We start from the raw sequence: 23,840 nt of genomic DNA, 5'->3' as shown, positions 1-23,840 counted from the left end.
TTTGAGTTGAAGAGAGCGAATTGCACAGCTCTTAGGTTTTTGAGGACTTGAACTCCATTTTCTCCCGTGACTCCGAAGCTTGTCTTAGCGATTATTTCACCAGCTGTTCCTATGATCTCGCTTTCCATGTCAAATTCGGGATTGCCCGAGTTTATTTGTATTGTCCATCGATCCAACATGTTGGAGATTGATTCCACCATCATGTTTGTCATTGCCTAATAATAAAGACGATCAATTAAAAGCAATGAGAAAATGAGAAATATTCTAGTATGACCCTTTGAATTGAATGAGTCTAATAACTTTATCAATAGTCTTTTTAACACCATAAGACCTTGAAATTTATGTCATGAAAAATGGTGGCTGATGCTTTTGAGGAAGGACTATAAAGTCTAATTTGTTGAAATAGATTAGTCACCCTATTAATTTTCTACAATATTTTGGACTCTTGCCAATGTAAACGGTAAAAAAGAGTAATGATTATAATTATACCTTAAGATTAAGTGGGGCAAATGCAGGAGTTATGATGTGGCGATGTCTTGTCCAATCGTCACCTTCGACCATAACCAAACCCGTACCAAACATTGGCTCTCTGTCTTTCTTGAAAACATTTGGTTTCCCCCAACTCTTCCCCAATACACCTTTCGACATGACACTCAAGAATTCAGGATCCGCAACGTACACGAACGGCTCTATCCCTAGCCAGTAAACAAACACTTTCCCTGCGTTACATAAGACGTAACCAATGATAAATGTTAATAATTACATATAGTAATGTTGGTAGCAAACCGATCATATGGTATATATGAATGTCAGGGATNATTGGTTCTCTGTCTTTCTTGAAAACATTTGGTTTCCCCCAACTCTTCCCCAATACACCTTTCGACATGACACTCAAGAATTCAGGATCCGCAACGTACAAGAACGGCTCTATCCCTAGCCAGTAAACAAACACTTTCCCTGCGTTACATAAGACGGAACCAATGATAAATGTTAATAATTACATATAGTAATGTTGGTAGCCAAACCGATCATATGGTATATATGAATGTCGGGAACTTAATAAGATACATGTAAGAATGGAGACTGATTAGTTACCGTAGTCTTGTTGCCACCGAGCGAAATGTGGAAGTGCAATGGAGTGTATGTCATGGTTGATAATAGTGGAAGATTTGCTATTATCCACCATTAACGAAGCCATCTTCAGCTTCTTCATGTCATTAAGGTTTCCTAATGGAAAACTAGGTTGTGGACCTAAAAATCCGTTATCCCTAAGCTTCTTTTGAGTTCGAACTGGCAATATCCAGCAACGCAAGAAGAGTTTGAAGAACACAAGGCAAAGAACTACAACGGAAACGTTGAAGAACATGTACCAAACTCGAGGCACCTCAAGAAACTCCATCCCGGTCTCTCAAAATATTTATGTATAAGAACAAAAAAAAAGAAAAAATATGCGTGTACTTTTTTTTTAGTTCTTGTGAGGAATTGTATACGAGGGAGTGATGTAGGTGCAATATGGGGTTGTTGTATTAAGAATGTTTGCTGGTGAAATATTGGAATGAACCAAATGAGGTATTTATAGATGTTATCTAGGTTCGGGTCTTGAAGAATGTCAGACTTTGACCAATAGACTCCCGCTTCCTCTATATTGTATTTTTATTTTAGTTTATGTTGCATATAACATAACGTTTCTTTACCATTTTTTGGTCAAACATTATCGGCATTTTGCTTCTGTGTCCTTTTTTGTTTCCATTTCTCTAATAGTATCATTCCTTGCACAGTTTGTATCTCCCGGCTGCTTTTTTGAATAAATGAAAGTTATGTGAATGTGAGTTATGTTGTTGTCTTTTAATCCTTTTTGGCAAAAAAGGTTATAAAAAATAACTTTCCTCTTTTTTAATTATTATTTTTTTGTCAACTGAAAAAAAAAAATTGTTTTCTTTTTGAACCGATAAATTACTTACTTACGGTATAACTTTTTCTGTATTACTTAGGTTATATAACTAGTAGCTATGTTTTAAACTAAAACGCTAACTAAGCTTATATATACACGTACGGTTTTGCCTTGTTATGGTTTTTTCCCTTATATTTTGTATTGCTTCAATAACACATATGTAAATAGAAAAAAATAAATGACGGTACAACTTCTATAAATTGATACTATTGAGACGATATTTATCTCAAAACTTAAAAACACAAATTAATTGATAAATATAATTTATTGACTTAGTGAAATTTTGCCTTAAAATTAGATTTCTTTCTCTTTTAAAAAAAAAAACTTTTCTTGAAAAATTATGCAGTGCTAACTCATTAAAAAAGTATTCATGAAAAGTAAACTTCTTTGCAATAGTTATTAGTCATATTATTGATGAATTCTAAATTTCAAGAACGATAACTGAATACTATATATTAGAGTTATAGAAAAATGTAAATTGCAAAATAATGTATCTATAATCATCTTTTAATATGTTTTCTTATCACGTATGAAAATCTGAAAATTGGATTAATTAGGAACAAAGTGAGTATGATTTAAAAAGTTGGTTAGTGAAAAGTATAATATTTGGTTTACAATATAAAAATTACGTTTCAACCATAATCAAGTGATTTTTGTTTGTCAACAAAATCAAGTGAATTTGTACATGTGAAATGCTATAGTTTTTGGACCCAATATGTGAAATCGATGAGAGTCACGCTACCTAACTATAATTGTGAGAAAGAATCTTAAATGCTCTAACAGTTCAATGTGAAACCCTTATGTTTTTAATCTGTTAGCCCAAATTAGATCGAGCCACACATCAATCTACAATCTATTATAAACCACATAACATTGTTATATCTGGCATGGACCACTGGATCTCTTTCTCAGTAGGACACATATTTTTTTCTTTTGTCCTTTTTCCATTTTTTATGGAGTTGACAAAAAAGAAGAAGAAGACACATGTGCGTTATATAATAAATATGGTTTATTAGTTACTTATTGTTACAAACCTTATTATAATATATGTTTTAAGTATCGAGTTTAGAGAGTAATAGTCAAAGGTTTCGCGTATGAACTTACTATGAATGATGAACCATATTTTTTTAATCACACGCGTAGAGCTGCTACGACTTGTACTAAGAACACAAGACCTGACATATACGAAATAAGAACACAAGACCTGACAAATACGATAATTAGGTCCTCTTTAAACAGCCGTTTTTTTTCCTTAACAAACAACTTTTTAAAAAATTTTGGTTTGTAGATGGTAAATTCTGTTTGTTCTTCTACGTTTAGAGTCTAATCTTTGTACCAACAATACCATCTCACACCAATAGTACTACAGCAAGTGGTGACACATTAGTAGCACCAATCATTTGAAAACTCTTTTAAAACATAAGATACCAACAGGTCCAACACCCACCAAAACAAAAACACATAAGTTATGCGTTTACTATTAAATTCGAAATTTAAAATATTTTTTTTCCAAAAAAAAACATAATAATTCAAGTCTTCCAGAATTTTGTTTTTATTAATCCTAAATGCAAAACGCTCGATGTAAAAAAAAAAAGCACCATATACAAACAATTTGTTTCCGTTGGACATTTAACATTTACTATCGACAAAATTAATTTTTGTTTAAAATGCTTAATATTGTTAGTTCATTTGGAAAGGAGTAGAAAAAGTAAATGCAAACAATCAATTAAAAAATATTTTTTTTTTACTCTTTCTGTTTCATATTACTTGTTATTCAAGATAATTTCACGCATAATAAAAAAGGAATAATTAAAATTTCTGTTTTACTTTTCATTAGTAAACTATTTTATTTAATCTAAGTAGTAGTAAGCTAAAAGTTAGAGACAATTGAAAATTTGTTTCATAAATTTGCATCCTAAATACAAAAAAACATTTAATAACAAAAAATTAATTTTAAAAGGATAACTAAAAAAATAGGAGTAATATTTACTTTTTTTTCTTTGAACAACCGAGTAATATTTACATATGTCAATTTTCTTAATTCAAATTAATCACACCTTAGTTTATTTGGGGGAAAATTAAACTTTTTCTAGTAATTTCTTTTTACTATGCCACTAAACAAGTCAACGAGATCTAACACCGTAGGATAACACTATGGCTCCGACTGATATAGTTTTAGAGGAGAATTAACAGGAACAAAAAGAGAAGATAAGAAAAGTTACTATAAATAGAGTAAAAGAGTATTAAACTTTTTCATTTTGTAAAATACTAGCCTCAAAGTTGTAATTTTCAATGTTGTATAACTACCCATGCTCATCTGGAATTGTACAAAGTATCAAGTTTCGACTAGATGCTCTTATGCATATGCATGCTAAATGTTACAGCACTGTCATATAAACACTTTATCTTCTTTCTTTTTTTTTTTGTTGAAAGACTTAACACTTTGTCATTTTCTTATTAACGGAATAGCGATGCGACAGTTATGTGACAGAAATTGTCGTATATTTAGATTTAACCACTAAAACTCATGTGAATGAAACCAAAAGTAGTTGTTTGTTAGTGTTCTTGATCGAGGCCAGTTTATGTTTATAGGTATATAGGTCCACCAGCTTCCTCATTTAAGATTTTTTTTTCTCTAATATATATATTTCTATTGGAGAAATAAATAAATATATATATATATGTATATGGTTATTAGAAATATATATACGTATATCCGTATATGGTTGGTTACACACTTACACCGCGTAGATTGGTCGGAGTGAGCTAGTTAGTATAAGCACCCAACTATCTCTGTTTTGCCCCAAAACTACAAATTAAGATTACATCTCATAATCCATATCATAAAACTCCGCAATAATCATACAATTCATACAAAACCAAAAACGATAAACGTTTGGAACTGCATCACACGCGTTACGTATTTCATTTATACATATATGCCCTCAAATACCAAAAAGGCAAAAATATTTTTGGATTTCTTTTTTGTGTGTGTAAAAATTGATAAAAATTACTGAAAGTGGTAAAAATTGACCGACATGAGTTTAATCGCCGTCCAATCCATGATATATATAAGGGTCAGCGAATCTTTTTGAATTTTCCAACCACGAAAAGGGTTTATTCGCAAAATAAAAGAAAAAAAAAAATATTTATCTCATGGAATCGTGCATCGCAGAACAATTTATGTCAAACTTTTTTTTGAATAAGTTTTACCACTTTCAGAATGAAGAGTGGTCGGCGAGTTTATAACTTATAAGGGTGCATGTCAAACTCTATAAGCTAGAATAAAAGCACATTTATATAGACATTAATTAGTAATCATCGGGATGCAAAGTCAAACTCTAGATAAGCTAGACATTGATAAGTATAAGTTTATATTATATGTTCACCAAAGTTTTCCCAAAACAATATAATTATCTCCTCCATGCCAAAGTTACAACATTATCTAATTGGTTTGGGATTATATCGATCTATAATACGTCTATATATAACTTAATACGTACATATTGTCTCCTACTTCGTTTTCCCACGTGCATCACGTTACTTAAGTCTAAAGGAGCTTCAAGTAATAATTGAAAATGAGTATATTATACCTTTTGTTTTATTGAAAATACCATATTAATAATTCATACCGTACGTTTGAAGCCTCAATTTCAAACAGTTTGTTGCACTCAACTATTCTTTGCATATTGTAATAATTGATGTTTTAACCCAAAACATGTTTCACTTGAAGTGATGTTTTATTTTTAATGTATTTAAAATCAAGAAAATTCTCAAAAATAGCACCAAAATAAGTTTTTTTTTTAAATTTAGCACAACATCTCTAAAATTTCAAAATAGCAATATATTTCAAAATTAATCTTCCAAAATTAAATTCTAAATTCAAAATACTAAACCATATCCCTTAAAACTATACCCTAAATGTGAAATTGAGAACCCAAACATAAAACAAAATTCTAAAAATTATTTTTAAATATTTTAATGTGTGAAATAGTGCTAATTTTGGAAATTTATGGAATATGTGTGCTATAATTGTCCATAAAACTTATTTTTAATGCTATTTTAAAGTATTTATCTAAAATCAATTAATTAATTTATGTTTTATAGTTACAGCTTGTATATTCCAGTTTGTTTTTTTCTTGGTTAAATAGTGATTAAAAATAATAATAATAAATGATTCCTTAATATATCTGTTAAAACTCTAAACATCAAATAAAATGATATTAGATGGTGTAAAACTTTAGACTTATACTTACCCATATAATCAATATCTTTCTCATAATTTGATAAATTAATATCCAAGTCTCATGATCGCCTAAACCATAAATTTTAGAGACCATGTTGATTACGAAAGTATAACATTTTTTTAAGAATGTCCCTAACAAATACTTTTAAAATTTCGTATAAAATAGTTTGAAAAAAATAATTGATATTTTTTACATTTTTAATAATTTTAATTTATATTTTGTTAATATGTATTAGTATTTTGACATTTTAATTTATATTTACGAAACAGGATATCCACTAATGTCAGGAAATCTAAATCTGGATAGCTTTTTTTCTGAGTCTGTTGAATTTAATTCCAAATCTAAAAAGAAACTTAGAATATCTTAGAATCTTTGCTTCTATAAAGTTTCCTTCCATCCACACAAGTTGATTCATCTGTCTAGCGATCGCTTTCATGATTTCACCAACATGTAACTCGTTGGGTTGATTGACATAATTGAATCAGTGCACGCAATAAGTTATTTGTATTGACAAAATTGAAGCATCAGTGCTGACGCACAAACTAAGTTATTTGTTTTGTAACCAAAACAAACGGTATTGAAAAGTACATAATTTTTTCTTCATTCAACAAAGTAATGTTACATGCATTAATTTGATAACCAGTTTCATTTATTATTTATCGTTTCTTTTTGATATATACAATTTTAGAACTAATTTAAAATCAAAAAATAATTTATAAATATAATTCCGTTTTCATTTTTTTTTTCTGAATTAGCAGAACTAACTTGCGCTACTCTTTAAGTAACCATTCTTCTATTTATTTTATGAGAAACTTTTTTTTTTTGTATGAGATCAAATATGGTAGTTAGAATACCAAGCTAAGGGGAAAGGTTTCATTTCGTGATTCCCTTATTTGTTTAGACACATTAGTCTAGTACTACTCATCCAGTCACCGTGTTTCAGTGCTGTTTGAGATTAAATAAAAGAACAATATTTTCTTAGATTCACCTACTGGTTTTTTCTGAGATTCTTTTCGTCTACACTATTTGTTCTCCAACACTCCAAAACTAGAGTGGACCGATCGTTTACAAAGAATTCTTGGGTAGGAGAAACAACTCACAAGAGTCTGAACCTGTCCTCTAAGGTACATAACAATCCAAACAAATTAGAAGTAAAAAGAAGAATAAGAGTCTATATCGGGATAACGTGATCATGATGACTGATATATATACTTTGTCCATGAATATGTTAGTAGAGATCAATGAAGGAATACTTCAACTTGAGGGTCAAAAAGGTTGGTTCGGGTCAAAAGGGTTGGTTCTCTAACACCATAACATAATTTATAAACGCTTCTTTAATTCCATATACATGTAGAACAGTAGAAGTGATCTTGTATCTATACATATTGAGATTTCCTTATTCTGTACGTATTTTCAATTTCCACAACCCGTAATAATAACCATCAATCTTGATTTTCACAAGTCCTTTTCTTTTAAATGCTTCTACAGCCTTAAAAGCCATGCTCCAATCAGCCCTCTAAAACTCAATTCAAATTCTTCAAAAATCAGAAGTGATGTAATCTAGCCTTGATACATAATCATTGAATGTATATTCTCCTTAGGGTCACCACAATATCTTATTAGTACCTGATTGTCTTGTATTGGCCAATGGCCAACATACCAATTTAAGACTAACAATGTTCCGTACGTATGGAAAATCTATTGGATTGAATGGGCTATTTCGTTTGCCGGCCCATGGTTTAAATGTTTTAACAATACTGGCGTGGTTGATTGGTTGTATGTTTTATTTGTATGGGTTGAATGTTTCAGCATATAAATATAGGTCATATGTATAATAGTAACATGATTCCTGTCGCTATCACGTTTTGATTCTTTAGTGCAAGGTAAAAACGAAAAAGAGAGCTGTGGCCCATATACCATTGGTGAAATGACACGATACCTCGCTAAATTAATTATGGTGAGACTTTAGTAAACCGCTAACCACATGATACATATAGGACTGTTTGTCTAATAAAGACACAGAGGTTGAGAACATGACAAGTTTTCTTCTTTGTCGAGGAAACTATGGAAGTTTCCTAACGGTACCGAAATATATTAAATCTCCTAATTCTATAGTTGACACGTAACAGAAAATCGACATCAAATCTTTCTACTGTGAAATCAGTTATAGTTAACTAATTATTAGAAATATCTCAAATGATAAAGGTACATACATTATTTGTTATTCCACATGCAAAGATCCGGAGATAAAATAGGTTTTGTCTAAATTTCATGATTATATATTAGTAATATATTGTTATAAGAAATTCACTTTTTAAAAGTTGAGCTGCTAAATGAAGATAGATATTTAGAAGCATATTAAATGTGAACTATAATTTTTTTTTGAATAAAAAATGTGAACTATAATTGTATCATATTAAGTACGTATAAGAAGGTAAAACACGTACGTTTTTGAATCCTACATATATTGTGGGAGGCATAATTGATTTGATTGAATAAAATGCATTAGATTTGGATTACATGTTCTTCTCAAAGGAGGCGTCCCGGTCCTGCAGTCTCCACTATCTCCTGAACCATTTTCCAGTGGACTAGGTCGCTATGGTCACCGCATCACGACCGTTGTATGTCGGCCTTCTTAAAACTGATCGGATTAAGTCGTAACTACTAAACCAGTCATAGAACCTTAAAACAGACAAAGTCAGTTTTGGTTAGGTTTATGGAACCATATACTGATCTCACGTATATTTAACGTCTAGCGTAATTTCTGGACAACAGAATTTTGGATCTATTTGTGTAAAATAAATATCTAACTCCTAAGGACGACTCGTGACTGTCCCATTAAGTTTCACTGTCGATAAAGCATGGTACAAAACTTTGGCAGTAATCTCCACGTCTCGACTATATGCCGTCATTTACGGAGAAACAACATCTCTTTTGTTTGTTTTTTTCCCCATCCGAACTACTTTTCTCACCTTATTAAATAACTATGCATTATAGTATCAATCAAAATACCCTATAAATTCTTACCAAAAAACAAAAAAAAAAGAATCCCCTATAAAGCTTACGTACGAATTTATAGATCTATATATATTGTTTTCTTGGTCTATACATATATAAAATTAAGTAAAAAAGACTCAATTAGTCCACCAAAATTATTACCTATGGAGAATATGGTTTTATGCCAGATTTTGGGAAANGTAAAATAAATATCTAACTAATAAGGACGACTCGTGACTGTCCCATTAAGTTTCACTGTCGATAAAGCATGGTACAAAACTTTGGCAGTAATCTCCACGTCTCGACTATATGCCGTCATTTACGGAGAAACAACATCTCTTTTGTTTGTTTTTTTCCCCATCCGAACTACTTTTCTCACCTTATTAAATAACTATGCATTATAGTATCAATCAAAATACCCTATAAATTCTTACCAAAAAACAAAAAAAAAAGAATCCCCTATAAAGCTTACGTACGAATTTATAGATCTATATATATTGTTTTCTTGGTCTATACATATATAAAATTAAGTAAAAAAGACTCAATTAGTCCACCAAAATTATTACCTATGGAGAATATGGTTTTATGCCAGATTTTGGGAAAAAGTGAGTCAAGGTTTCACATCACGACTTTGACTGCATAATCTTCGGCATTAACAACGGAATTATTATATACGTCAAGCAGAATTTTCCATTTTACATACTTTTCTATTGAGATGGAAACATGGTTTTTGTTGATTAATCAAAGTTTTTGCCTAACTAATTTAACTACGATTTTTCAGTGACCATCCATCCATCCATGTAAAACGATCTCCTTGGTGTTTCATTTGTCAAACAGTACTGTCGTTACTCATTGAAATTAGTGAAAGAATATAAAAATGTATAAACCTTTAAATATTTTAAAATTAAAATTATTCATTTGTTATCCTTCTATAAATAGGCTATCGCTCCAACACCTATACACCACAACCAAAAGAAACCTTTCCTCTTCGTTAGGCAAATTTGCTCTCAACATTTTCTTTTATTATTCTCTTTGTGTGTCTCCACTTCACAACATGGCTTTGAAGACGGTATTCGTTACTTCTATGCTTCTCCTTGCCATCTATTCGCAAACGACGCTAGGTAAGTTTCTTCGCTATCTATATCGAAATTATCTTACATGTATACAAGTTACATAATACTATTATAAAACATGTTGAACTTTTTGCATCGTTAAATTGGGCAAAGCTGTATTAGTAATTTGGTACTTGACTATATGTTCAGCTTAACTAAAGAAAATTTTAAAGGTATATATACACTATTGTTATTGCATGTACAAATGTTAAAGTAGCAATATTTGAATCAATGTTGTAGGGCACGAAGTGAAGTGCGAGAATCTTGATGAAGACACGTGCGCCTTCGCAGTTTCGTCGACAGGAAAGCGCTGCGTTTTGGAGAAGAGCGTGAGGAGGAGTGGGATCGAGGTGTACTCGTGTCGATCATCCGGGATAGAATCGGACAAGGTCACAAACATAATTGAATCAAACGAGTGCATTGAAGCGTGTGGTCTAGACCGCAAATCTTTGGGTATATCTTCGGACGCATTGTTGGAATCTCGGTTTACACAGAAGCTCTGCTCGGATAAATGCTTCAAGCAGTGCCCTAACGTCGTCGATCTCTTTTACAACCTTGCTGCTGGCGAAGGTACGGTGTTAAGAGACCGATTCAGTTTAAATTACTATTTTCTCTAATAGAGTTCTGTTTAATTGGTTTGTTTGGTTTACAATTAACACAGGAGTGTTTTTGCCAAAGCTATGTGAATCACAAGAAGGGAAGACAAGAAGAGCAATGTCAGAAATTAGGAGCTCGGGAATTGCAATGGACACTCTTGGACCAGTTGGACCGGTCAGGTTGGGTGAGATGGCACCGGAGCCGGCTACTTCAGTCGACATCATGCCTAATGTGCCGGCACCTTCACCGTACTAATTAAGACAAAAGATAAGGGGGGAGATCAACACGTACCATGTCATGAGTTCCCAAAGAGAATAATCAAGAGATTTATGTTTAGTCCGATATCGATGTAATGTTTTTGCTTATATATATGTAGTATTTCATAAAACACACCACGATCCACGAGGTAAGATTAGGTGCGCGTTCTTGTATAAGTTATATGTACGAGTAACGTCTTATATTATATAATCAAATAATTTGAGTTTTCTCATTAGAACAAGTAAACGTTTTAACCGTGCACTGTGTCCATTCCTAGTTGATACCGTAGTAAGGGAAGCATTCTCTCATACAGTGGGATAAGTTTTGCCATGCTTATGTAGTAAAGTTAGGCAGGACACATGACTCTCAAACAATACTTTGACTTTGGTCTAAAATGTGAAATAAGCCCATCAATTTTACAATAATTGCAAACAAAATCATGTATAAAAGTCAAGTATGGTAAGAAATTTATCATACCATCATTTTCAGAAAATTGGTAGGATTTCACCATGTTATAATACACGTCTGTTGAAAATAAAAAGTCCAAAAACCAAACCCACATGTAACATGTTTAAGCTTTTTAATCATTTACTGATCTACACATATTTTGCAACATCAAATATTTATTTACCAATAACAAACAGAAAAAGAAAAGAAAACATTAAAACATTAGAATTTTAAAATGTTGATTCTAGACACGCTCTCTAACCACGACAAAATTGTGTTTAAAAGCCCAAAGAAAATTATTAGGTTTAAGAAGATTTGGGCCTGATGAAGCCAAGCCCGTTAAAAAAACACAACATCCCCTAGCAAGTGCTTCTGCCTGCGTCTCTCTCAACGAACCAAGAAACAAACAATTTTGTGTCTCTCTCTCGTCTTCACTGCCTCTATCGCCGCCGGCGGAAAAATCAATCAGTCTCATTCCCTGTATACAGTTAGTCGAGAATGGTGAACCAAAGGCGGAGACTTGCGCAGAAGCGTTACAAAGAAGCTCATCCAGAGCTGTTTCCAAAAGCAGAACCAACGCCACCAAAGGACCCTGACAAGAAGAAGAAGAAGAAGAGCTTGTTTAAGAAAAAGAAACCTGGATCCTCCACTGATAGACCTCAGAGAAAAGGTTCTTCGACGAGGCATCCTCTCCGAGTTCCTGGTATGAAACCTGGAGAAGGCTGTTTTATCTGTCACTCCAAAACCCATATTGCTAAGCTCTGCCCTGAGAAAGCTGAGTGGGAGAGAAAGAAGGTTTGTTCTTTTCTGGAATTTCTTCTTTAGTCAGTGGTTTTGAGATTAGGGTTTTGGTTCAATTTGGTTTTAGGATTTGAGTAGGTTTTTGGTAGCTCTTGTGAGAATCAATTTAGGGTTTAGTTAAGTTGAAAGATATGTTTTTGTTGTTTCTTAGACCAAAATGGCACAAACTCAAAAGATGAGAAGCTTTAATGCTTTGTTTTAGTAGTTAAGGTTTTGTTGTATTGCTTGTAGATATGCTTGCAATGTAGGAGAAGAGGGCATAGTCTTAAAAACTGCCCAGACAAGAAAGATGACAGCCTTGAGAAGAAGATCTGTTACAATTGTGGAGATACTGGCCATTCACTTTCTCATTGTCCTTACCCTTTGGAAGATGGTAAGTCTCCTTTTATTTTCTCTTATCAGCTATTATGTCTTAAATCAGGATCGGGAAGCTTATTGTGTTTCTTATTACATTGGATAAAAGTAGCATTAAGAGTTGTTGACTGAAGTGTAGTTCATGTTATTTGGAGTGTTAGTAGAAGTTACCCATGAAATTGTACTTGTGGCTCTACTATATTCATTTATGTCTGTTAAAAAGTCATTAAGGTTTGATAATGGTTTCTGTTTTGATGCTTTTGTAGGAGGGACCAAATTTGCAAGTTGTTTCATATGCAAGGGACAAGGGCACATAAGCAAGAACTGTCCTCAAAACAAGCATGGAATCTACCCAATGGTACAATGCTCAAATCTTGTTTTGATCCTTTTCCTTTTCCTCAGAGAAGACGATTTTGATATGTTGATGGGCTTTCTTTTGCAGGGTGGGTGTTGTAAAGTATGCGGGAGTGTGGCGCATCTCGTCAAAGACTGTCCCGATAAAGCTACCCAAGAGTCAGCCCAACCAAAGAGGAGTTCAAGTAACGTTTTCCTTTGCTACACTCTTTCAATTGTTGAGCTTATAACTTGTTATTCTAGATTCCTAGTCAAGTAGTTTCTCTTTCATTTGAACTTACCGTTCAAGTGATTTGGGATAGTAGTAAATGGCAATCTCTTTTTATCTTATAAAGACCATAACTTGATCCCTGCCTTAAACGACAGGATTTGATGCTACACCAAGAGGAAAGCTCACTAAGCTTAGTGGGGACGATCTTGAGGACGATTTCACTGAAGAGCCCAAAAGCATCAAGATCTCTGATGATTCAGATGAGAAGACACCTAAAAAGAAACAAGGTCCAAAGATTGTCAATTTCGTTGGATGAACACAAACTGAAACCAGAGGATCTAAAAGGGTCATCAATTTTGTAGGAAGTATCAAATTTTTGTTCACTATCTGCGTTATAGAGTTTGTGTAAGGACAAATTGTTGCTATTTAAGATTCTGAACAATGTTATGTAATGGAACCAAACCACAGAGTCAATTCTCTTTTTGAATTATCTTCTATACCGAAAAAACCAAACCGTAAACTGATTTGTCAACCCAATCCTAAGACTAACATAGTCTCGGATAAGGATGTTAATATGCTAAATATAGAGTAAGAAGCAAAATGTCCGGAAAGAAAGGATTGGTTAGGCGAGAATTTGAAGGACAGAGAGGAAAAAAAGGTATGGTTTTGATGTTAAAAGAGGATAAAAGCATTAATGGTTTGTCCGAGTTCGTCTCCGTTGGCCTCTTCAAATCAAATTAAGAAGTTTTTTCTTTCACAAAAATTTTTCATTTCCCTTTTCCTTCATTCTATTATTCATCTCTCCTCCCACAAAAGAGGACAAAACCAAAAAAAAAAAACTACAAAGTCCTATTTTTCTTTCTCCCATTGATTTGTTATCTTAGGTTTTTATCTTCTTCATCAAGCAAACGCCATGGTGTGTTCTCTCTATTCTCCTTTTCTTTTTTTTTTTGTAATAAGATTGCAGTTAGATATTTCCAACGTTGTTTATGTTCGCGTTTACATATTTAAACAGTGTTTTTTTCCATGTAAAACCGTATCTTTCAGTATTTTAAATTGGTATTTGCAAGAAGAATAAATGGAATAAAATGAATGTGATTAGAGATGAATTGAAAATGGAAGTTAGAGAGACGTAGGAATGGGATGTATATAGTTTTGGAATTAGGATGAATGTTATATTTTATTTCACCTCTGAAAATGTTATGTAAACGCACAAAATGATAAGTTGGCGCATTTGAAATAAACATATAGATGACTTAACGGTGTTTTTGATTAATATTTTTGGGTTTGACTGACGTAAAAAAGGCGAATGCGGCATCTGGGATGGCGGTAGAGGACGAGTGTAAGCTCAAGTTTTTGGAGCTAAAAGCGAAGAGAAACTATAGGTTCATAATATTCAGGATAGATGGACAACAAGTGGTGGTGGAAAAGCTGGGAAGCCCCGCGGAAACCTACGACGATTTCACCAATGCCCTACCGCCCAATGAGTGCCGCTATGCTGTTTATGACTTTGATTTCACCACTACTGAGAATATCCAGAAGAGCAAGATCTTCTTCATAGCATGGTAATATCATATACATACAACTTTGAACATTCATTTTCATGTTACATTGATCATATAAAACATGTTATATTTATGGATGATGAACTTTAGGTCACCGGATTCGTCGAGGGTAAGGATGAAGATGGTGTATGCGAGCTCAAAGGATAGGTTCAAGAGAGAACTGGATGGGATTCAGGTGGAGTTACAAGCTACTGATCCGAGCGAGATGAGTCTTGACATCATCATAAGTCGAGCTCTCTAGATATTATATATATCTTCTCCCTGCTTTTCTATATATATTCATAAATTAATCATGGTCAAATCAAACAATTCCTTCATGTTATATGTAACTTTGAGTCTTGGTTTCATTCATTCTTTCTCCTCTTGACTATTTTTTTTTTTTTAATTTTTAAAATTTTTAAGTTACTTTTTTAAATTGACATGGGTTTGTTAAACACTTTCTCGCTTGGGACAAGATGAAACCATGTTCGTGTAATATGTTGCATACATTCGTTGAAAAATAAATAATTTATAAAAGTGTTCAGTTCATTTGTTTCAACGAGATGTCGATATGTCCGAGTGGTTAAGGAGACAGACTTGAAATCTGTTGGGCTTCGCCCGCGCAGGTTCGAACCCTGCTGTCGACGATTTATTTTGTACTTTTTTTCTTTAATATATCTCATTAAGCCCACATCGATAAAAATGACATACAAACAGGGAGTTTTGGAGGTTACGGAACCGGGTGGTTGGGGGAGAACCAATTAAAACTCTCAAACTCAAACCATCTTGCACAAGGGTTGTTATCTGAAATCATCAATATTACAATTACGGAAACCACAACAAACAATAAATGAAAACAAGTCCACATATGCTTCAATTATAAAAGCCAATAGAGAGAATGTAACGGAAACAAATATTATTACATTTGTGTATTTTGGGTTCAATCCAAGTTTTGTCCTTCGAAGAAATCGTTAAGCATTCGCTCAAGATCCTCAGGAGTGAACCTTATATACTTCTGTGGGTTCTTACCATCTTCTACGATCGGCCTGAGACAAACAAAGCAACAACATTATACTTTTTTTGTACTTTCTTCAAGGACAAGAAACCATACAAATTACTAATCTTACAAAATTGGTTAAAAGTTGTATGTACCTGTTAAGGTTGAGAAAAGATTTGTAGGGAGGTAAAAGAATCTCTGCAATAGCAAGCCTAAGAGATTCGCGTAACTCAATGTCCGGAACTATCCATTGGCATTGTCTCTGGTGAAGCTCTTCAAATTGAGAATTGAAAGTATTGAATTTGTCTTCTAGTAATGTTTTTGTTATATTTTCATCCTCTATCGAACTGCTCCCACTCGATTGAACCGTGATACACTGCAAAAGCTGCATATATGACAAAACACTCTTAAATAAAAGTGATGCAAAACACTCTTTACCATATGTGACAAAAAAAACCTAGCTATAAAGTGATGCAAACCTTATTACAAGAAATTGTCTGGTACCGCTGTGCGTGTTGTTGTACGATTCTTCCATATGTTTGAACCCAGTCATCACCCAACCAATTCCTTGCTTCTTCAGTCCTGTGACAAATAGTAGTTAGTCTCTTTGAGATAACATGGTAAAAGGCTTTCGTTATATATGTTTAAGAGAAATTGGAGCCAAAGAAGCAGAACCAAACCTTTTGAAATTTCTCACTATGTAATACATATTATTCATTAAGAATAGTTGAGTTAATGCTGCATCTTCGCACTGTCTTGATTTACCATCCAAATTGTTCCGTAAAGCCCTCATGATCCCCGTTATCGCAGATTTCAGCTCGGTATCAGGATCCTTAGCACTATCAAGCTCTTGAATAAGTAGCCTCAAGGTCGATTTGTAACTGTTTCAAGTTCCAGAAATAGTCATGCAAAAATCACTGATAAGTTGTTTTTGAGAAAAAAAAAATACTCACTCGAACAAGTACTTGACGTATGTTACAACGTAACTAGTTAGCGGATGTACGGATCCATCTATAACAGCAGTTTCAGTCGTATCCATTTCAACAGCGTCTTCGAAATCAGCAATAGTTTCTTGCACTGTCTGAGCTAAGAGCTTAGTCAGATTCAGTGCATCTTCTTTCATTTCGGTACAAGGTTTGCTTGCAAAGAGCAACTCAAACTATGTTTCAAATCAAAGGAAAAGAAAGATCAGATGTGCTAGCACAACAAACACTTGGAGGAGGGTGTAAATAAATGTTACCTCTGATTGAAGCTCTGTCATTATCTCATACATATCTATCATAACAAACTGTTTATCCGGTGATCGGCTAATGGCAATAGCATAGCCGAAACTAAGAAGCATATCAAAACTAACTGTTGTGATTTCAGCAAAAGATTGATCCCTGAGTGGCTCCACACCATCCATTATTTGGTTGCAGATTTTTTTTTCCATAGCAAATAACAGTTTCACCTGTTTTCAACGTCAACAAATCAAGAGGGATCTCATTTACAATCTATAAGGTACAGATATTCTATACATACATATAAAATGGTTTTATTAGTGGGTTTAATTCGTACTGATATTCGCATGTAATGGATCCAGTTCTTAATCTTGGCGCCTAAGATATCCCACTTCATTTTGTGAACATCATCTTTGCTAAGTCTCTCGACACCTAATTTCTGAAGGCTCTGCTCCAACACTGCCTTACGAGTATCCCTTCAAAATGACGAAAAGTAATATATTATTAATCACTACTGTATATAACCATTTAAATGAGTTTCTACTTTCTACTATATATATATATAAGTGTTAGAAGTTAAATAGATATTGGACCTGTAAGTTTTGATAAGTTGTTGCTGATGACCAGCTTTAACCATCTGTTGGGCTAAATCATGAAGCAGAGGCAAAACCATTGGTGGGATGCTTGTTGGGACCGAATAGCCGGCTTTCTCTAAGCCACTACCTTCACCGTCTGGTGATGGCCAAAGATTGCTTGGGAGACACTCAAAAAGGTGATCAGGTTCTATTGGCTTGCTACACATTTTGAAGGAGATAATAAAAAAATGCTAAGACCATTTATTTTTAATATAAAAAATGATAAGTAAAAACATATATAATAGTGTTGCAAAAAGCAAATTTGAAGGACAATCAAATTGTATATTTAAAGACGAACCTGTAATTTTCCAGAATCTCTTTGAACTTACACGGATCATATATTGTGGTTATATCATCAACCTTACCATCTTTATGTAACACAAGATCATGTTCATCTATAAAATGAGCGTTGTCTTTTCCTCTTTCGTCTACCTTGATAGATTCATCGTTGGGTTTGTCTTCAAATGCTATCAACTCATGAAGATCAGATCACTTGTGCAATACTTGAGACATTTGTGTTATATGTGTATGGGTCTGTTCATAATGACTAACGACTACTTTGGTTAAATATAATTAATGTTCATCATAGTCATGACGACTTTTTCCTCATTTGCCACTAGCTATATATTTACACGACATTGACTTAGCATGTTAGTATTTCCTTAATGCCATTTGAACAAAACTATAGGCTAAAGAATTCCCACATTTTCTACAACGAATAGAAGCTCATTTAGGAACCTAACTACCGTATGTACATTATAATATGTATGAAATTAGTTAACACAACTACGACATGTTTACAATTTGTTTACATACAGAATGTCAATTTTACAATACATATAAATTAGTTAAGATTTGCATAAATCAAGATACATAGCATAAATCATATATATAAACTCTACTACACCATATAGTCCATATACAAACCTAATCAATTGGCATTAATTATATAAAATCATGTCTAATGTCCATGATCATGACCTTTTTCTCGTTTGAATTCTTCTTTCAAACTGTAATTTTTCTAGTTGCGACTTGTACTATTTAAAAAAATTAAACACTATATTAAAAGAAATCTGACTTAGCAATTTAGTATTTATTCATGCAACTTGAAGAGTATACTAAAGAAGTTTAACATTTTCTGCAGCATTGTATAAACTCGGGCGCGCGGATGCGTAGTTTTAAAACTTTGATAAATTTAGTATTGATACTACGAAAATGCAAATGGGCTGAATCATTGAAATAGTTCTTATTTAAACATTATACGGGATATAGCCAATTCACTTTTACAGCTCAAAAAACATGACTTCATCAATGATTCAATGTTACAGTTCGAAGAGAAATAAATCTAAAAGGAGGAAAAAAAACCTTACAGAAAAGTTGAGACCTTAACTTATAAATAGCAAAACAAAAGAAGAGAATGTACAACAAAATGGAAACAAACATTAATACATATCTATCTCTTGGGTTCACTCCAAGTCTTGCCTTCGAAGAACTCGTTAAGCATCCGCTCAAGATCCTCAGGACTGAACCTTATGTACTTCTGTGGGTTCTTACCACTTTCTATCATCGGCCTAAGACATATAACAGAAACAAAGCAACAACATATTTATTACTTTCTTGAGGAGCACGAAACAAAATCTGTCTACAAGTGTTTTTTGATCATACCCGAAACGTTTGAGAAACGATCTGAAGGCAGGTAAAAGGACCTCCGCAACAGCAAGTCTAAGAGATTCACGCAACTCGCTGTCAGGAACTGTCCATTGGCATTGTCTTTGGTGAAGCTCTTCAAACTGAGAATTGAAAGTTTTAAATCTGTCTTTTACTGATGCTCTTGATATATTAGAGTTGTCTACCGGACCGCTCCCACTCGACTGAACCGTGAGACACTGCAAAATCTGCAGAAGAAATGGCTATTCAGAAAAAATACTATTAGATCTGTTTCAGAGCATAAACCTGAAACGTTTTAGTAAACCTTTGCCCAAGAAACTCTCTTGTACTGATTTGCGTGTTGTTGTACAATTCTTCGATGTATTTGAACCCAATCATCACCCAATAAATCCTTTGCTTCTGACCTGTGAAAATGTAAAGTCTAATTCAGGATTACGTTTTAGGCTTTGGTTTTGTTAAGATCAGAACACAACCCATAGCAAAAAACCTAACCTCCTGACAGATCTCACAATGTAGTGAACATTGTTCATTAGGAAAAGTTGAGTTAATGCTGCATCTTTGTACTGTTTCGATTTACCATCCAGATTGTTCTGTAAAGCGTGCATGATCCTCGTTGTCACAGCTCCCAGCTCAGTATCAGGATCTTTACAGTCAAACTCTTGAAAAAGTAGCCTCAACGTCGATTGATAACTGTGTTTCCAAAATTCCAAAAAATTAGTCCAACAAAAACACAGACAATTTCTGTTGCATTCGTAAAGTTTACTTACTCGAACAAGAACTTGACGTAATTTATGACATAGCTAGTAAGAGGATGCACGGTTCCATCCATAACCGCGGTTTTCGTAGCATCCTTTTCAACCGCTTCTTCAAAATCAGCAAAAGTTTCTTGAGCTGTTTGAGCTAATCGCTTTGTCAGATTCAGCGCAGAATCTTTCATCTCGGTACAAGGTTGGCTTCCAAAGAGCAACTCAATCTATATAAATGAAAAAAAATTAGGTGCGGTAAACACACATATTTTTTTGTGTGAGACATTAAAATATGTTACCTCGGGCTGAAGCTCTCTCATTATTTCATACATGTCTAACAGAACAAACAGTTTCTCAGGTGATCTCTTGCTTTTAGCAATAGCTTCCCCAAAACTAAGCAGCACAGCTACACTATTTACAGTGACTTCACCAAAACACTGATCTCTTAGAGACTCAACTCCATCGAGTATTTGATCACATATTTTCTTTTCCGCAGCAAACAACAGTTTCACCTGTCCCAAAGCAAGTGCCGTGTCAATGAAGGAAACCGTAACTAATATATGAAGGTGTTATTGTTTTTTTCTGGAAGAGTGTTGTATACTGATATTCGCATGTAATGGATCCAATTCCCAATCTTGGCCTCTAAGACCTCCCATTGCATTCTTTGAACATCATCTTTGCTAAGCCTCTCCACACCTAGTTTTCGCAAACTCTGTTCCAACACCGCAGCTCGAGTATCCCTAATAAATTACAAATACTAACATAGATCGGTATACACATCTTATGAAGTTACTGACAGAGACTAGCCTTGAAAAGAGGAAAATGTATTAATATCAGTGGAACTAGAAAAAGTTGGACCTGTAAGTTTTGAAAAGTTGTTGCTGATGACCAGCTTGAACCATTTGTTGAGCCAAATCATGAAGCAGAGGCAAGACTCTCGGAGGAATGACTGTTGGGACTGTAAAAATAGCGTTTTCTAAGCTCTTATGATGCGGATCATGGCTCTTTCCGCCGCCACCACCACCTTCACCTTCTGATGATGGTCTAAGATTGCTTGGAAGACATTCGAAAAGGCGGTCAGGTTCCATTGGCTTGCTAAAATTGTTGAAAGAAAAGATCAAGTGTTAGTAAACAATCCTTGCACAAAGCAAGCAAATTAGCTTCATTGATTAGGCACAAGTGTAAATATCTGTATAATCTAAAGTAAGAGAACCTGTAGTTTTGCAGTATCTGTCTGAACTCATCCTCTAGCTTTGATAGAGCTTTAGAGAGTAAACCGGTAGCATGACTAATAACTCCACTGGCACTCTTGAACATCTTGTTGTTGCTGAAAAATTTGATAGTTCCTCTCAGTTGATCAATTGCTTCTAGGTAACTTTCAAGATCCTCATGTGGTCCTCTCAGTATTTTAGCTTCCGCCTGACAAACATAGATGAATCAATCTTTATTCAGCTTAGTTATTAATTCTGCCTTACACACACAAAAAAGAAACTGATCTTAGATTTAACTGAAGATAAAACCCTCCTTCTTACCAAGAACAGAGTTTGTATTAGTAACAGAATATATCACAATGTGACCTACTAGCCAAAGAAGAGCTTGACAACAAACCTCAAATTACCAAGCTTTACGTGTTCAAGCTAGATTAACAATAACTAGAGCCCAGAGCTTGCCAAATATTGTGGACCAGATTACTATTCATCTTAGTCATTTAACTCATACAACCCACTCAAAACCTCTTACCCGGAGAAGAGTACAACATGAACCTCGAATTCTCCACATTGACACTTGTTAGGGTAAAATCAAGTTAGATAACCATACATAGAGATAAAACCTTAAAAGCCGCTTAATCATTTAGACTCCTAACAGAAAAAAGTAAGGGTTCACTGCATAAGAAAGAGACATTGCTACTTTTGTTTACATGTTGCATTCTCCACAAAAGTTTCATGTGGACAGATAAAGGAAAATTAACATTAAAGAGAAATTTTAAACATCATCATACAGGTCTTAACAGAGTCAGGGGAAAGGAATGATTACTTGAAAGACAAGCAAATAAAAGGAGAAGCGTGTATATAAGGGAGAGTGTAAGAGAAAAGACCAAACCTTTTTAGTGAGATCAAATTGATCCAATATAACCTCAGCTGCTTTTAATGTCTTGTCAATGTTCTCGTGAGCTCTCCTTATAAAATGTGTTCTTATCTACACAAACACCATTATCACACACAACAATAAATAGATTAAAAAAAAAAAGCTAAAATACCAAATGAAATTAGCCAAGAATCCAAAATTCGATTTCGACAGAGATAGATCTTAGATTCCCACAAACCTAGAAAACAAATGTAAAGAGACCCTAAAATCCAAAAACAGAGAGATGAAGAAATGGAACCTGGGTGGGACGCATGGCTGTTTCAAGAGCCGAGAGACGGTGGTCAAAGGAACCTAGGATTCCGACCATGTTGTCGGTGATGGTCTGGCTCTTTTGTAGAGACTCCTTCATCAAACCTGCTCGTTCGGTTAGGGCCTCCATCGCTTGAGCCACCCCCATTTTTTTTTTTTTGTTTTTGTTCCTGATTTTGGATCGAAGAAGAAAGAAATATGGTGAAATTGATCAACAGAGATTGTGTGGGAGAATTCAGAAGTTTTTTTGGGGATTGGGAAAAATGCAAAATGTGGTGGCCGGTGTGTAGTTGGAGACGCTCCTCTAAGATTTGTTGTGAGAGGATTGATAAAATTAAAATGTCTTCATACGATTTTGCTTAAGCTATCGTTTTTGCGTACTTTTTTGCTTTTCGTTTTCACCTTTTTAGGTTGATTTTGTGGGTCATCATCGTATACTTGTTTTTTTATTTATTTTTTATTTAATTGGGTAACAATTAAATTTAGCCACGTTTAGTTGACGGTGGTTTTGGGTTTCCATAAATTTTGGTACCCGATACTTATAATTGGAACCAAATTTTTAAAAATAAAATTCAATTAATAAAAGGGTTTTCTTGGTGGTGTGATAATTGATAACTATGGGAGACATTTTAAGTGATTAATTTATGTAAAATTTATACATCATATACTATTTAATTATTGATTTTTTAAAATATTCTGAAATTCACTGTTATTGAACTAATGATATAAAAATATACTTTAAAATCTAATGTTATTCAAATTAGTTTGTGGATTTAGACTTTAATAATTTTTAAAGATTATGAAGAATTTGAGAGGATTTTTTTAGTTAAAAATACATATATCCAAATTTTTATGGTTTTAGGCAGCATTTGAAAGAATTTTACAATAAATCATATCAATTTTCCTAAAACCATCTAAATCATTTTAAATTTCATAAAAACTAAAATCACTTCGAATATTAGATTGAATATATCCCTTATAATCTTGCGAGTTGTTCGAGTGAATCTATGAATTTAAAGACTTTAGGCAAAAAAAAAAATTATGGTTTTGCTTAAGAAAAAGACTCGGCTGCGTTCAAGTTGCTCCAAAGACTTGGATACATCTTTTAAATAATTCATGTGTTGATTCCACACTCACCATTTTAAAAATGCTTTCATAGAAACGGGTCACATTCGTTATTATCGATTTGGTTTATTAATTTCATAGAATACATATCTTTTGTAAACATCAAATTATTGAATTAACCAACATTTGATGATTAAAACCAATCTGTAGACGTCGACAAAAAAAAAAAAAAAAAAAACCAA

General features: G+C 33.5%; 6 protein-coding genes and 1 non-coding gene across 7 annotated transcripts in view; 4 read left to right on the top strand and 3 right to left on the bottom strand.

Annotated features, from left to right (window-relative positions):
- The window catches only part of LOC104727422 (cytokinin hydroxylase-like), a 4,397-nt gene extending 2,998 nt beyond the window's left edge, over window positions 1-1,399 (bottom strand). Inside the window, exons 1-2 of the mRNA XM_010446529.2 lie at window positions 1,096-1,399; window positions 490-719 (exon numbers count right to left, since the gene is read on the bottom strand). Of these exons, the coding sequence (XP_010444831.1) occupies window positions 490-719; window positions 1,096-1,399 (534 nt within the window). The remainder of the gene's footprint in view (window positions 1-489; window positions 720-1,095) is intronic.
- Window positions 10,144-11,292, top strand: LOC104727386. The gene is made up of 3 exons (XM_010446484.2): window positions 10,144-10,316; window positions 10,548-10,877; window positions 10,969-11,292. The coding sequence occupies exons 1-3, from the start codon at window positions 10,250-10,252 to the stop codon at window positions 11,157-11,159; spliced, it is 588 nt and encodes a 195-aa protein (XP_010444786.1). The 5' UTR covers window positions 10,144-10,249; the 3' UTR covers window positions 11,160-11,292.
- On the top strand, window positions 12,000-13,816 carry LOC104727376 (DNA-binding protein HEXBP). The gene is made up of 5 exons (XM_010446471.1): window positions 12,000-12,404; window positions 12,642-12,783; window positions 13,031-13,122; window positions 13,207-13,303; window positions 13,485-13,816. Exons 1-5 carry the CDS (start codon window positions 12,108-12,110, stop codon window positions 13,643-13,645), a joined length of 789 nt encoding a protein of 262 aa, XP_010444773.1. The 5' UTR covers window positions 12,000-12,107; the 3' UTR covers window positions 13,646-13,816.
- Window positions 14,058-15,513, top strand: LOC104727370 (actin-depolymerizing factor 12-like). The gene is made up of 3 exons (XM_010446459.2): window positions 14,058-14,245; window positions 14,635-14,894; window positions 14,985-15,513. The coding sequence occupies exons 1-3, from the start codon at window positions 14,243-14,245 to the stop codon at window positions 15,133-15,135; spliced, it is 414 nt and encodes a 137-aa protein (XP_010444761.1). The 5' UTR covers window positions 14,058-14,242; the 3' UTR covers window positions 15,136-15,513.
- Window positions 15,439-15,520, top strand: TRNAS-UGA. Its single transcript has one exon. It is a non-coding gene; the product is annotated as a tRNA-Ser (tRNA).
- LOC104753211 (exocyst complex component EXO70A1-like) lies at window positions 15,618-18,214 on the bottom strand (the record flags this gene model as incomplete). Its single annotated transcript, XM_010475500.1, has 9 exons — window positions 15,618-15,919; window positions 16,026-16,255; window positions 16,350-16,452; window positions 16,551-16,751; window positions 16,824-17,029; window positions 17,111-17,320; window positions 17,428-17,566; window positions 17,684-17,884; window positions 18,024-18,214. Coding segments are annotated over 9 exons (1,587 nt in total), but the record flags the coding sequence as incomplete, so codon positions are not given.
- On the bottom strand, window positions 18,993-22,922 carry LOC104727362 (exocyst complex component EXO70A1-like). The gene is made up of 11 exons (XM_010446447.2): window positions 22,523-22,922; window positions 22,240-22,335; window positions 21,353-21,558; window positions 20,998-21,234; window positions 20,741-20,879; window positions 20,439-20,651; window positions 20,161-20,366; window positions 19,886-20,083; window positions 19,698-19,797; window positions 19,391-19,620; window positions 18,993-19,296 (listed from the first exon to the last, which is right to left on the bottom strand). The coding sequence occupies exons 1-11, from the start codon at window positions 22,679-22,681 to the stop codon at window positions 19,179-19,181; spliced, it is 1,902 nt and encodes a 633-aa protein (XP_010444749.1). The 5' UTR covers window positions 22,682-22,922; the 3' UTR covers window positions 18,993-19,178.

Source organism: Camelina sativa, chromosome 2, assembly GCF_000633955.1.
Source record: "Camelina sativa cultivar DH55 chromosome 2, Cs, whole genome shotgun sequence".
In the NCBI taxonomy this organism is placed as follows: domain Eukaryota; kingdom Viridiplantae; phylum Streptophyta; class Magnoliopsida; order Brassicales; family Brassicaceae; genus Camelina; species Camelina sativa.
This window is presented reverse-complemented; position numbering and strand designations above follow the sequence as displayed.

Bases quoted from the DNA above. Each gene is read 5' to 3' on its own strand.
- LOC104727386 (XM_010446484.2), top strand. From the start codon at position 10,250: ATGGCTTTGAAGACGGTATTCGTTACTTCTATGCTTCTCCTTGCCATC. The intron at 10,317-10,547 runs GTAAGTTTCTTC...TCAATGTTGTAG, and splicing joins CTATTCGCAAACGACGCTAG to GGCACGAAGTGAAGTGCGAG. The intron at 10,878-10,968 runs GTACGGTGTTAA...CAATTAACACAG, and splicing joins CAACCTTGCTGCTGGCGAAG to GAGTGTTTTTGCCAAAGCTA.
- LOC104727376 (XM_010446471.1), top strand. From the start codon at position 12,108: ATGGTGAACCAAAGGCGGAGACTTGCGCAGAAGCGTTACAAAGAAGCT. The intron at 12,405-12,641 runs GTTTGTTCTTTT...TATTGCTTGTAG, and splicing joins CTGAGTGGGAGAGAAAGAAG to ATATGCTTGCAATGTAGGAG. The intron at 13,123-13,206 runs GTACAATGCTCA...TTTCTTTTGCAG, and splicing joins AGCATGGAATCTACCCAATG to GGTGGGTGTTGTAAAGTATG.
- LOC104727370 (XM_010446459.2), top strand. The intron at 14,895-14,984 runs GTAATATCATAT...GATGAACTTTAG, and splicing joins AAGATCTTCTTCATAGCATG to GTCACCGGATTCGTCGAGGG.
- LOC104727362 (XM_010446447.2), bottom strand. From the start codon at position 22,681: ATGGGGGTGGCTCAAGCGATGGAGGCCCTAACCGAACGAGCAGGTTTG. The intron at 20,652-20,740 runs GTATACAACACT...GCTTTGGGACAG, and splicing joins TCCATTACATGCGAATATCA to GTGAAACTGTTGTTTGCTGC. The intron at 19,621-19,697 runs GTTTACTAAAAC...TTTCTTCTGCAG, and splicing joins AGAGAGTTTCTTGGGCAAAG to ATTTTGCAGTGTCTCACGGT.